Below are 13,826 nucleotides of genomic sequence, written 5' to 3'. Positions count from 1 at the left end.
TCTAGCCCCATTCTGGCAGGAGAGGACAACCAAAAGCCCCAGGGGCTGCACTGAGAGCATCAGTGGCAGCGTTGGCCTGAGTGGAAGATGTTCAAGGTACACCATCAGCACTGCAAAACACTGATGGCAGTCAGGGCCAATGGCACTGAGTTCTTTCCGTCCTTTCCTACCAAGCCTGGGTCTGCACCCAATCTCTCCACTCCCCAAGGCATTGCTCACTTGCATGCTGCCTCCATACATACAGCAGACGGGGACTCCAGCCATCCGGGGCAGCGTGGCAGGTGGACTCCGGTCCCAAGCCCTCGGGGAGGGTGGCAGAGGGGCCCCCGGTTCCAGCCCCTCCCGCACAGTGCTGGGCCAGCGGCCGTGGGTGGGCGGCGGAGAGCAGCCCAGGCCGGGGAGCATCGCTGGAGCGCCGGCGGTAGCGGCCCGGCAGGCCGTGGGCAGCCCGGCTGTACGCACCCTCGGTGGGCAGGCGGTGAGAGGAGGCGCGGCGCAGGCAGCGCGGCCCCCGCGACAGCCGTCCCGCCCGGAGCGGCCGCGGCTGGGGCAGCAGGGCCAGCCACGTCTCCTCAGCCGAGCGCTCATGCTGGGCGTGCTCGGCTCCTGCTGCTGCACCGCCATCCTCCAGAGACTCGGATCTGGAACTGTCAACGCGGGGAGCCCGGTCCCCCTCCTCTCCCATGGGAATGAGGCTGGCCAGGAGGACGGAGGGGCCCAGCAGCTGGGCATCAATGGCTTGTGCCCGGCCCTTGCGCTTCGTCTGCACAGCGAACCTGGGGCTGAGGCAGGGCGGCGTGGTGCTGGAGCGGCGGCGGGCGCCGGGCCGCCGGCCCAGGCCCAGGCCCAGGCCCAGGCAGGAGGGGGATGCCTCTGGAGTGGCCGAGCCGCGGCGGCGCTGGGCCAGCACAGCGGAGGGCAGGCCCACCTGCGAGCGGCGCCGGGCCTTGCTCGTGGGCACGGCCACCACGCTGCTGCGCCGCGGCCCCCTCCGTCCGAAGTGCCGCCTAAAGAAGGTTTCCATTGCAACCAGATGGCGGCTGTTCAAACAGAGACCAGGAATTAAGTAGGCTCCCCTATGAGTCCTCAGGCCAGGCTGTGGGGGTCAGGGGAAAGCAGGAAACAGAGGGCTGAAGCAGCGAGTGGGGGACTGGCAATGCGACCTGGCACACATGGCAGGGTCCTGCTCCCCACAGCTCTAGTGCTTTACGAATTTCACAGCTCAGACCAGGGGGCTGTAACAGCAGGACAGGTGTCCCCACCTAGTCAGGACCCTTTGCATTCTCTGCCCTCCACTGTGGAATCAGTAGAGACCCTGCACTCCGAGGTGCCAATCAGCACTGGCAACTCAACTACCCCCATCATACTCCTGATGTTCGTCCATCTGGTTTCTCCACAGGAACCAATCTAGGTAACACACCAGTCCCACCAAATTTGCAGCAAATTGAAATTAAGCCCTTGTGAACCCTACAGAAGAAAATGAACCAGGCAAGTAAAAGCAGTGCAGGCAGATTCGGTAGATCTGGCTAGCTCCAGTGCTTCCCTCTTCCAGAGCTAGTGGTTTGCTTCCCACCCTCCAGATGCCACCTCTCTTCAGCTGCTATAGAGGATTTATTCAAGGCCAACTCAAAAAAAAACCTCCAAACCCACAGTTTGGCAGAAGAAAACTCCTGGCTCTTCAACTGCTCCCAGAGCAGAGGACTCTGATCATGGCAGCCTGCAAGCTCATGCAAGCCACCACCACCACTCTCAACTATTTCAGTTCTGTACAAAGCATCTCCTTGACCCACCAAGAGGGTATGGGCATGTTGCTCACCACTATGCTAAGACTGGCATCTGTTCCACTTGCTTCTCTCTTCCTCCCTTGATATGGTCTTTTATGCACTTACTTGCAGGTCAGCAATACCAGAGAACCTACAGGAGAACACCCTAGCCCAAACTTCCAGTGTCCCAAGGTCCACACAAAGAGGCAAACTTGTCAGAAGCCTCTTCCCTTTTTTTTGGCAAATGCTGTAAGATGGGACATATATTTAATTTTCTGGACAAACCAGTGTTTTTGATAGTGCTAGTAGCACAAGAAACCCATTGGGCTGTACTTTTTTTAAAATGTATGAGTAAAAAGCTGAGTTTGTGTTTTTGGAAAAGGCCAGGCATGGTTTGTACTCCTCCAGCCTCGTAGGCAGGGAAACCAGCTCTTTAGTTTCTATAGTCTCATCACCATGCCTGTATTCAGTGACGTAGCACAAAGAGAGAAGGAAGGAAGGACAGAAATGGCCTCCAGAGAGCAGCATCAGGGCAGCTAAAGCCTGGCTGAACTGAAAGCAAAACCAAAGTATCACCTCTTCACAAGTATTTCTCAAGTCCTACCACTGTGAGCAATGCAGGCAGGTACTTGGGCACCAGAAAGGTCAATCCACCAAGGCCCATTCAGCTTTTCAGAGGACAAAAGCACATTTTGCCGACGACCCTGCTTCCAGCTTGTTCCCAACACTGCAGTGCTCCATTCCTGTCGCCTCTCCTCATTGTCTGCAGGATGATGCACAGTAAATTGCACAGAATCTGAGAATCTAAACTTCCCACACACAACCTGAGGGCACTTCCTCTTGTTCTGCTGCTTGTTACTCAGGAGAAGAGACAGACCCCACACCTTGCTATAACCTCCCTTCAGGTAGTTGTAGAGAGCAATACGGTCCCAGAGTCTCCTTTTCTCCAGGCTAAACAACCCCAGCTCCTCTTAAGATTTGTCCTTTAGATCCAGCAGCTTCAGTGCCCTTCTCTGGACATGGTCCAGCACCTCAATGTCCTTCTTGCAGGGAGGCACGTAAAACTGGACACAGGATGTGAGGTGCTGCCTCACCAGTGCTGTGGCATACAGGGAAAAAATTGCTTCCATAGTCCTGCTGGCCACACTCACTCTGACACAGACCAGGATGTTGTTGGCCCTCTTGGCCACCTGGGCACATTGCTGGCTCATGTTCAGCTGGCTGTTGACCAGCATCATTACCAAGAAGTGTCAAAAATTGTCTGAATGAATAAAATGTATTTAAAAACACAAGCAAGAATTCTGCTTGGATGTGGCACACTGCAACAGAGTCTTTTTGGCCGGCTTTAGCTGCTGGGGGAGACATGCTCACCAACTGCACCCCAAATACGCTGAACCGCTGCTCCCTCCTGCCCCACATATTCCACCAGCATGAAGCTGCTGTACCACTTGCTGTGTTGCTGTTGTGGGCAGGAAGATCTCTCAACACAGCTTCCTTCCTTTTTGCACCAGAGTCTCGTGAGGAAATCTGCTAGACCAGCCTTGGCTTGCCATTTAAGTTTGAGTACTAGCTGATTATGGACCTTTTCATCTTCAGGGCTCTCTGTAAGTGGCACGTGGACTCAAGCTCTAACCACCAGTGGTGAAGGTTATTACAAGACCACCATCTGACAGCCCTGTAACAGCAGGACATGGCAGCTCAGATATGCTGGATGAACATATCCCCACCTCTTGCATCTTACTTCCATCCTGAGCTCCAAATGGTGTACTGCAACTGTTGAGAGCTGCTGCTGGCGCAGCAGATGGACAGACTGTCAGGGGCAGGGGTGCCCACACTTGATATGCATCAGCAGAACTGCGTGCAGAGCAGCTGGAGAACCAAGCATTGGGCAGAGAGGAGCCAAACCCTGGAAGCTCCTGGCCTAACACCAGGACGTTTCTGAGATATGCACTTTTTGCCACTGAAAAATGATGGAGAAGAGCAAGCACATGTGGCTGCTCTGCAGACCATGTCGCTCAGCTCAGCTAGGTAAGGAGGATGGATGGTGGCAGCCTGGCATTTGCAGGGTGCAAAAGAAAGGAAGTACTGCTGTATGCACTAGGATATCAGCTCTGCTTAGAAGCAGATACACCCTATGATTTTAATCTCCTCTTGTGAATAAGGAAGGATACAGCAGCTCTGGTCTGCTCATGATTTTCAATCACAGTTCTTAGGAGGTGGGGTTTTTTTTAATAACCAGACCCCTCAAAGCCTTCTACACTCCCAGCCTGGCCTCAATGGGCAGACACACTGCTGAAGCAGGAACATGTCCCAGCAGGATTTAAATGCCCTTGGAAAGTACAACAGGGATCAAAGAGGAAAAACTTGCATCTTGTAAGTTCGGTGGCCACAGAACTTGTGGACCCGCTGATTCAGAGACATCTCTCCAGACATCGAGCAGCCATCCCTCATGTGCTGGTGGTAGTTCTAAAATCAGACAGACTGACCCCTAGGGCTGAACATGCAGTGTCCATCATGGCATAAACTCTTGTCCCCATCAGCAGGAGGATCTGGATATTCAGCTCCTGTTTTGCTTAACTAGCCTCAACCAAACTCCCACATACCAAAATGAACAGGTCCTCTGTGCCCTTAGATACACAGAGTGATCCTGTGCCATACGCCTGCTTGGCCCTTCCTCCACATTATTATTCCCTCTGTTCCTTTAGCAGCCAGTTCTATTCCTGCCAGTGCTCAGAAGCAAGAGAGATCCTAAGTTACCTTTATACAGTTACACATCTGGCACCTATCTCCCAGCAACAAAGATGGCAAGAAGACCATACTGCAGGACACACCTGGCAGCAAACACACAAATCTTGAGCCATAGAGAAATCTGGACATGAAAAACACCATCAGCTCCTCCTGACCTTTCAGCAAATCTCCAGTTAGTCGACTGGAAAGCATTTTTTCCAACCACAGGACTACAAGGGAAATGACTCTGAGTGCTTTGCTCTGTTCCATGACGAGCACCTGTCCTGATGGCAGCTGGCAGGGTTCCTGCATCCTGGATTGTTGTGGGTGCCAGGGAGCTGCTGTAGCACTGGAGCTGGCAGTATGTGAGCAGGAGCACATCTCAGTTTACAAGCTGTCTTCACCTGTCCTGGATGCTTGACTTGTACAGATCAACCACAAGCAAAGTGTAATTGTTATTAATAGCCACCCCCACATGATAGCCAGACCTCCTGGACTTCTGCCTCTCTCTCCTTCCTCTGCGACACTGGAGGGACTGGAAGACAAGAGCCCAGGAGCCCATCCAGAGAGCTGCTGCTCATCCCCACCCCACTGGCATACCACCATTTGCCTTCAGCCTTGGTTTCCATCACAAGCTTGCATACTCCACACCCCTCTGTCAGTTCTGTTACTCAATCTTCCCTTGTATGTTGCTGTCCTCACACCACCCTTGCTGAGATCCTATTCCCATTCTCCCATCCTGCTTTCCACGCATCAGTCAGCAGACTCTCTCTCCTTAGGCCTCCCTGGCCAGTCCTCTCTGATGGACCACAAAGAGCAACCTGCACAGATGAGGTGTGCTGAGGAAGGTGCCCCCATGGCAGATAGAGAAGGGAAAACACTAGTCAAGATATGGTGCAATCCTCAGGCTTTGGGTGCAGCAATCAGCAAGTTCCCAAACTGGGCAGTTTGTTTCTATTCAGAATTTCCACTCCAGCTGTCATCTCTCCTACCATCATGCAAATAAAAGAATCAGGAGCTCCCCCATGTTGGGTCAGTATGAGCAAGCACAGGGGCAGGGAGGTTCCATGCAAACCATGAGCCTTTCAAAGCATCACGAGAAGTGAGCTATGGCCTGTGCTCACCTATTTTAGGATTCATACATTTGACCTATTGCAACAAGTGCCACCACCTATATGGGCCACAGCACCTCATTCCCAGGTTTATGAGCTGCAGGAGCATGGCATTCCCAGGGCAAACCATGGCTAAGGACATCCTCTCGGTTGCACTGTCACGCTGTGGAGGAGGAGATTATTGCTACCTTAAGGTTGCCCTAGCAGGGCACTCAGAAGGGAACATGTCTCCACCTACCTCTCAGCAAGCCCTGGGCTTGATCAAGATGAATTCAGACCTCACTCCAAGTTAAGAAAGCAAGGAAAGTGCTTAGAAACCAGCTGGTGGTCAGATGTATGCAGCTGCAGAGGATGTCCTCCCAGTCCTAAGGACCTTGAGGTCTCTGCAAGTGCTGTACAGTGGGCCCTGCCAGGGCTACTGGGCATGGACAGTGAGAGCAAGGTGCCCCTGGCAACATATAAGCAAGTTTGCTAACTTGCTCAGAAGCCTGCCAGTGTCACTGGGCACTCTGGTTGACCAGCCTGGAGGCCCTGGCACAGCACTGCTTCACAAGTGATGGGCAGCTACATCAATTTGACCTCTGTACCCATCTAGCTCATGGCTCAGCAAGAGCAAAACTCACAGCCTCCTGCTCTCATACACAGACACCCCTGCTTCACGGTGTCACAGCAGTGCCAGCGCTGAGGACCTGACACAAATACCCTGTCACATCCCAGAGATGAAAGGCTAACGAGACACCTGCACAAGACGGCCAGAAGCACAACCTGTCCACAGGCTTTATTTCAGGGGACAGGAATTTCACAGCACACCTCAGCACTACCATTTGAGCATCACTTCTGAATGCTGGTGCTCTGGGCAGATCACCATGCAGTACACACCAGGGATGAGACACCGGCACTAACTTTAAACCCACACCACTTTTAGGTATTCACAGTCAGTCAGGAGCTGGGGACACCACATGGAGGAGATGCAGACACTAAGCTGCCTTCTTTGAACGAGAAGTCATGGGGACAGACGCAGCACCTGGAACCAGCAGCTGCCATGCGGGGGGTTGTAGCAACGCAAAGAAATGAAACACCACAGCTCTGCAGTTTGTCATGGGAGGCTTCTCCAAGTGACAAAGCCAGGTGGAAGGCTACTGCCTCAATCAAAGCAAGACAAAAGCCATCCCACTCTCACGCCTGGCCCTTCACAAGAAAATGTTCTCAAGTTTGGTTTTCTGTGAAGAACAGGGATGGGAGCAGAAGGATCTGAGACTTTTTTTACAGTTCCTAGCATTATCCCAACATCCTTCTTGTGGTAGCTCCATCCTGCCTCACCTCAAACTCTGTATGACGCTCTGGTGCCAACATCCCTTTCACTGCCTTCTCAGGGCAAACCTGAGATGTCCTTCATGGTACATCTGCCAGACTAGCTCAGATCCTCCACTTATGCTTCATGAAGTCAAGAGTTTGCCAGCCATAAGGTTCAGAGTAATATTCTCATAACAATGTGATTTCCTTCCCAAACCCCATGGAAGACAAGTGTTTTGTCCTAATTTAAATCAAAGCCATTTCCTTGGAGTCTCCTGGGCTGACTCTGGGCATTCATATGCCTTGACAACTTTCCACCATCATAATGTTATGAAGTTTATATGCCACTACAGTAAATAATCTGCCTCCTGGCAATCAAGAAACCTGACAGCACTGATATAAACAATCTGTTGCTGCATTTGGCTAAGGAGCCAAACAGCAAGGCTGATAGCCTCGAGCTGTGAATTAACCAGGGATGAAAGCAGAGAGTGAGCCACTATTATCAGCAATGCAAGGGTCAGGGGAGAGGCTGGCCACGCAGTTTCTATTTTGGTCCCATCAGCAGGACCAGCAATGCAAGCTGGGAAGGACTCAGAGTTTCTTCTCTCTCTCTCTCTTTGAGCTTCCCTTCCAGAGTGACATGTAAAAAGCAAACTGGTGGGGAGCTTAGCAGGGTGTCCTGGTGGTTTGGGTGCGCAGCCTACGGTTTCTTTTGCAGATTCCCATTATCATCCCCAGTGCTTTTCCCATTATCATCCCCAGTGCTGGTCCCCTCCTTTAGTATGCACAGCTATGTGCTTCACAAGGAGGGATGTGCTATTTAAAGCATGGCCAGCCCCACAGCCCAGCTCCCAGAGCAGCCTGAGTTTTTCCCCAGCACACAAGGACGAAATCCTGGTGCAAGGATAACTTCTGTGCACAGTGCTGCCCCAGGCAGGGCAATACACAGCCTCTGCCCATGGCAGCAGCCCGAGAGGAGGCACTGAACCTGGTGGGGCAGAGACCAACAGCGATTCCCAGGGCTAGTAAGTCTCTGCACCTCCCAAAACAAACTCAGGAAAGTCTCAGGCACTCAGCAACAGGCACTGATCAAAGAAAGACGGGAGTCACACGCCTCCCCTCCAGCCCGCCACAGGGATAAGGAAGGGCATCCCACTGCTCCTGGCTGAAGTGGGGAACCTCAGTGACACCAGCATCAGAGGATATGCCAAAAGCCCACAAGTCTGTCCTACTGTCCTAAACTATCTCAGGGAAAAGTGACTGAGGACTGGGGGTCCTGGCAAAGTGCAGGCTGGCTCCCCGTACCACTATCCTCTGCAACTTGAGAATTCCTTCTGTCCACTCCCATGCCACATGGATGCAGAATAGGTGGCTGGAAACATTCCAGATCCTGCCAGTTCAGGGATCCTGCCATACCGGCAGGGAAACCCCAGTGATTTCCTGCAACAGTCAGGCACCACTGAATGCCACAGGGGCTCTGTTTTGCAGAGACCCTACCTCAGCCCTGCGGGCCACTTGTAGCCTCACGGGCCTGCTCTGGCAGCAAACAACACAGCAGAAGCAAGGCTGAGGGTCTAGGGGATGACTCTGGAGTCTGCCTCCCCCTGCCCTTCCCGGCTGGTCTGGAACCCAGTGCCATACCTACAGACTAAGGGCTGGCTCTCGCCCCAGGCCCCTTCCCATCCCCCACCCAACACAAACAAAAGCAGCAAACGAGGACACGAGCAAGAAGAGGCGCAAAGAGAAGGGGAGCGAGTGGGGAGCAGCCCCGTGACCTGATCCGGAGTGGCGCAGGGGTCCTGCAGGTGCCGAGCGGGTGGCGGTGGCCGCGCAGCAACAGCGGGCCAGCCCTCCCCTACCAAGTCCTAGTTTGGAGAGTGAGTGCTTGGCTTCTCCCTGCGCTCCTCCCCGCACTACGAGCCCTGACAGCGCTCGCTGAAACAACCAACCGCACTTCCTTTCCGAGCAGCCCCCAAGCAGCTCGCCCCGGGCCGCCCGTGCGTGCACCAGACGGGGCCAGAAAGAGAGGGGTCCCCCCACTGCCGGCTGCCTCCAAACACCCAGCTGCAGCTCGGAGATGGCACCGCTTCCCTGGGAGTGGCAGGAGGAGGACAAGGGGAGGAACCTGCCAGAGGGGCCATTCTCTCCCGCCTCCCTGGGACCTGGATAAGTTTGCACAGCTGATAAGAGCCAAGTCCCCTGCCATGCGCCTTCGTGCGCAGGAGGTAACTTGCTCCTGAATTATAGACAGCGTTTCCTCCAGGCAGGTTCCGCAGACGTCTCAGGAGCTTTCTGTCTCCCTTTGTTGCTAAAACCCACCATGGGGACCCGCTGGGGACTTCCCCGTCATGCTTCACCACTCTCCGGGTCCCCCAGCTGTCCCTAGGGACACGCTCCCAGCCAAACACAATGCAGCGCTCTTTTGGGGTCACAAAACCCATCTCCGCTTTGGTCTTTGTAGAGAGGGTAGGGAAGGTCACGCCTACGCGTCACTAACTATTGTTATTTCGGTCATTTGCCCCGCAGCGGGAGCCGATAGCCACCCACGCGCCGTAGTGAGTGAGTCAGCCCGGGTGGCTGCAGCTCGGACCTTGTCCTTTCACACCCTGCCCCCTCTCCCTGCTCCTTCCCCTTGCCTACGGCTAAAATTAGGCAGAAAGCTCTTCTCCTCTGTGTGTAGGAACGTGCACGTGTTTGGACCGTGCCCAGTGCTCCTTGGGGCCTGGAGAGAGACTACATTAACACGACCGTAACAAAACGTCATGGAGGCTGGAGCCAGCGTGGCGAAGGCGGCCAGCTGCCTTCCCTGATGGGCGTCTTGAAAGCAGTTCACAGCAAACCATTAACCAGAGGGGAGCCAGGCCCGAAGGCTGAGCTGCCACCTCCATCTCGGCAGAAGGAGCGAGTGGCCTTTGTGAAGCAGAGGGAGAGACAAGGGTGAACCAGGACACATAAGCAAACCTCTCCAACACCAAAGCTGCTGTGCGGATTGCATTTAGCCCTTTTTTGACAACGCCAGAGGGGAAAGGCAGCTGGAGATACCCAGGGCAGGCAGGAGATGTTCACCCCTGCTCAGTCCTCTCTCCCCTCAAACCTGGCAGCTGATAAAGGACGGAGGGCCCATTCCCTGCACACATCCTTCGGACTTCCCTTCCCACTATCAGGAAAGAACCAGCTGCCACTAGCAGTCAAGCAGCAACCAGTATCCTCTCAGTCTCAGGGTGGCCGTGTTGCCAGCTGCAGAAGGGCCCCTAGAATAGTTCCCCAGTCCATCACTAAGACCCACTTACTGGGACTAGCAGGATGTTTTATCACAGGGGAAGTTACAAACGTTCTATAATCAATCATTCAGTACAAAGTTGTCTGGTAAGAGGTATGTGCAGTTCCTTTCTAGACAAGGGAATCACAGAATGGTTTGGGTTGAAAGATACTTGAAAGGGCATCTCGTTCCAACTCCCTGCCATAGGCAGGGACTCCTTCCACTAAACCAGGCTGCTCCAAAGCCTCATCCAGCCTGGCCTTGAACACTTCCAGGAAGGGTTCAAGCTTTCAGCTTGTCTCCAACTGCCCTGTGCCCACCCTGCTTTCCCTCTTCCCCATAGTCTGTGCACAGCAGACACCCCTGCTAACATCACCTGCTGCTCCTCACCCCTACCACAGTCCTACCTCCCTCCTGGGCTGGCAGGACCTGGACTTGCAAATGGAAACAACCTGGAAGGGTGACCGTGGAATATTCCAGCTGGCCCCAAAATCCCTTGCAGTCAGCCAGACCAGCAAGAGACCAGATCACTAATTCTCCAAGTCCCTTTCCTTGAAAACAGCGAGAGCAGCAAGCCTAAGAGCTCACTCCTCAAGACAGCCATGCACACCTTCTTTTTGTCATTCTCCTCCTTCCCCCATGACTTACTAAGCCCTCAGCCTGTAAACATGCAGATGGGTGAATGGGTCGCAACAGAGACCTTCGGCTCCCTGTACTGTTGTCACAGGTTTCACTCTGCTGTTTTCAAGCAGAAACCACTGCTCCAAGGCGAGAGGCTCCCCAGTCCCACATGGCCCTGAGCAAGACTTTCCAAGTGAGGAGACCCTGGTCCCACGCACCTGAAACCACATCACAAGTGGCAGCCCCTGCAGGTGTCTGCAAGGGACAGGACTGCTCAGCATCCCTGAGAAACCTGGTCCCCAGTGATCTGTCCACACCACAAAGCCTGAGACGTGAAAGACACCTCCCAAGCCTCCATCATGACCCTGTGACTAAGCAAAGCACATGCTGACTTGCCACACAAATGGAATTTGTTGGTTTAACTGTGAACCTGTTACTGCTATCAAGTCTAACCTTTGGTTTCACTTTCTCACCTCGCAGCAGCAAGTGACTGCCTTTTTCTTCTGCACCTCACATCAAAATTAAAGTAACTCCTTTTAACAATGTTAAATCTATCATTTTTTGGTTTTGCTGAATGTCAGCTTGTCCCTCTGGTAGAAATGGGAGGGCAGAAGGAAAAGCTGATTTTTTTCCTCCTCCACCCTTTTTTTTCTAAATGCCCTCAACATATCTGCTCTTACGGACTTCCTTTTTCTTCTGCAGCAACACTGATGGGCTTTTTTCTCCCATTAGCCTTCAGAAAGGAGATCCCAGGTGAAGAGGCAATGCTAGTGCAGAGAGTAAACCACTGTCCCCATCCTGGAATGAACTAACAATTTAGTATGGACCTGCAGCAAAGGGCTGCCTTGCTTTGCTCCCCAAGTTTCTCTGTCCTCCTCCTATGCCCATAGAGCAGCACCAGCTGCTCCGGAGACCTCCAGTGTGGGGGGAGCAACCCAGACTCCAGGTGCAGAGGTTGCGTGGGTGCTATTGTGCGCCCCTGAGTGCTACCAGGACACACAAGCCTGTGCAGCTAACAGCTGCCTCGGCTGGAGGCTTGTCTCTGAGCATCAGCCAGTCCGTGGCAGCAGGTGACCAGTTTAAGCCATCAAGCTCACCAGCCACTTCAGACATGGCAGCACAAAAAAAGCTCCATACAGATGCTTTGCCAAGCCCTTCCCTGCAAAAAGAAGAAAGCAAAATCAGGAGCGAGGAGTCAAGCGACCCTGCAGAGGGGACATGTCACAACACCCAGCGGAAGCCAGCCGCAGGAAAAGGGCTAGAGTTGCTCAGCAGAGTACCAAAGAACTCTGAAGAGCGACCATGCCCTCTGGTGTTCAACCCAAAGCTCTTTGGACCTCGCCAAAACCTATCCACCTCCCCTTTGCAGAGCACTAACTGGCTGCACTGCCTCTTGCTCCCAACACCTCCAATCACGGGACTCCCAAGCAACCCTGGGACACAACAAGTTTTTGACTACAAGGTCAGGCAAACTGGAGACTGAAGGGCAAAGTCAGAAAGGCCCAGGATGCCATGCAGACAAGGTGATACCCAGAGAAACTGTACAGCAGAACCCACAAAGTAGCAGTCCTCAGTGAGGATCTTCTACTGTGGCACTTGCATATGTGCAGCCAAATCCAGGCTGATGTGCTGCTCTGCAAAGACTGTGGTGTAGGGAGCCTGGGAATGCACCTGAGACTTGTCCCTACCTTCCCAACTCCTCAGGAGCACGTGTGAGTGAGGTGTTGGCTAGCCCAGGAATTGGCTCCCACACAGCAACTACATCCCAACAATGGTGATTGTCTCCCAGACCCTGGTTTTCCACAATTCTTGGCAGTTGCAGCCCTACTGAACTTCAGGCTGTTTCAGCCATTTGATTAAACCAGAATGCTGTCACCTTAGGTCTTCCAAACACTCAGCATGCACTGGGTATAGGTGCTCATACCCATGATGGCTAGGGCATAGACGAGGCAGACCTCAACTGACCTTCAATCCAAACACCAGCAAAACAAGAGCTGAAATATTAGTTGATGGAAGTCCAGCAACAAGCTGCCTTCTAGAACATGGTTAGTGACACAGGCAGCAGACAGGCAGCCTAGCTTTCAGCAGCCTTGGTTAGTACAACACAAGAGTGTGAGGCGGGGTGAGATGTGGGTGGCAGGGAGGAGAGCTCTTGAGAAGAAACATTGCGGCAGCTGCTGGGACTGCACAGCCTGTGCAAGCCAATAAAAATGCCACATACTTATATACTGCCGGCCAGTGCTTTATCCTCCTGGATCCCCATCGGCCGGGCTGGTTGCCCTGGAGACAAGGGAAGACACCTTTGTGGGGCAGGTGGAGTCTAGGGACACAAAGACAGTGGTCAGCAAGTACTCCCCATGAAGACACCTGGCCACCCAGCACACAACGCTACCCTCCCCCTCCACAGTTTTGCTGCCCTAATGCCATCCCTCCACCTCACATGCTCTTCCCCTTGCCCCTTTGCAGATCCTGGGGGCTCCAATGGCACCTGTGCCACTGCCCCTGCTGTCAGCCACGGAGATCAATGCAGGCAACATGCCCACAGAGCTGGAGTCAGCAAGGCCACTTTTCCCTCAGAAGCCAGTCAGCAAACATCAAGCACCACATTCCTGTTTTTGGGATACTAACCCAGCCCAGTTCAGAGTAACCTCCAGCCTAACCCAGCTGGCTGCAAGAGGGCACACAACTCAAGGACCAGGGCCAGGTTGGCATAGAGAAGAAGCCCTCCTTCCCTTCCTCATCCCCTTTGCTGGCCTGGCTCCTGGAAGCCTTCATTCACCTCAGCTGCTGGGTCCACATATAGATTTGAATTTCAAATAAATTACAAAGGCACTCTCCAAGCCTTGCACAGAGGAGCACTGTTTGAGCAGGGCAGAGCAGCTCACCTGCTGCCGACCCTGTGGCTCCTGTACATAGGCACAAAGCCCGAGGAGCCCTGACCCACCACCAGCCAGGGATTGGGGAACAAAGGTCTTATTGACCCAGTGCAAATGGAAAGCATTTTTCTTGAGACCACTCTCATACTTGGCCCCACCACATCTGCTTCCTCAC

At 53.5% G+C, this 13,826-nt stretch overlaps 1 protein-coding gene across 12 annotated transcripts in view; it reads right to left on the bottom strand.

Moving 5' to 3' along the window:
• The window catches only part of DGKZ (diacylglycerol kinase zeta), a 54,160-nt gene that overhangs the window by 26,133 nt on the left and 14,201 nt on the right, over nucleotides 1-13,826 (bottom strand). For 3 of the 12 annotated variants that reach the window (XM_071558454.1, XM_071558456.1, XM_071558458.1), the window contains exons 1-2: nucleotides 8,671-8,966; nucleotides 243-1,040 (exon numbers count right to left, since the gene is read on the bottom strand). The exons of 4 other annotated variants lie outside the window; for them this stretch is intronic. In XM_071558454.1, the coding sequence (XP_071414555.1) occupies nucleotides 243-1,024 (782 nt within the window). In that variant the 5' untranslated portion in view covers nucleotides 1,025-1,040; nucleotides 8,671-8,966. Of the gene's footprint in view, nucleotides 1-219; nucleotides 8,637-8,670; nucleotides 8,967-12,996; nucleotides 13,096-13,826 lie in introns of those variants that run through there. 5 more of the 12 variants (XM_071558461.1, XM_071558459.1, XM_071558465.1 and 2 more) reach the window with 4 other exon arrangements.

Source organism: Pithys albifrons, chromosome 6 (genome assembly GCF_047495875.1).
Source record: "Pithys albifrons albifrons isolate INPA30051 chromosome 6, PitAlb_v1, whole genome shotgun sequence".
Taxonomy (NCBI): Eukaryota; Metazoa; Chordata; class Aves; order Passeriformes; family Thamnophilidae; genus Pithys; species Pithys albifrons.
Note: the sequence above shows the minus strand (reverse complement) of the source record. Positions and strands in the feature narration are given on the sequence as shown.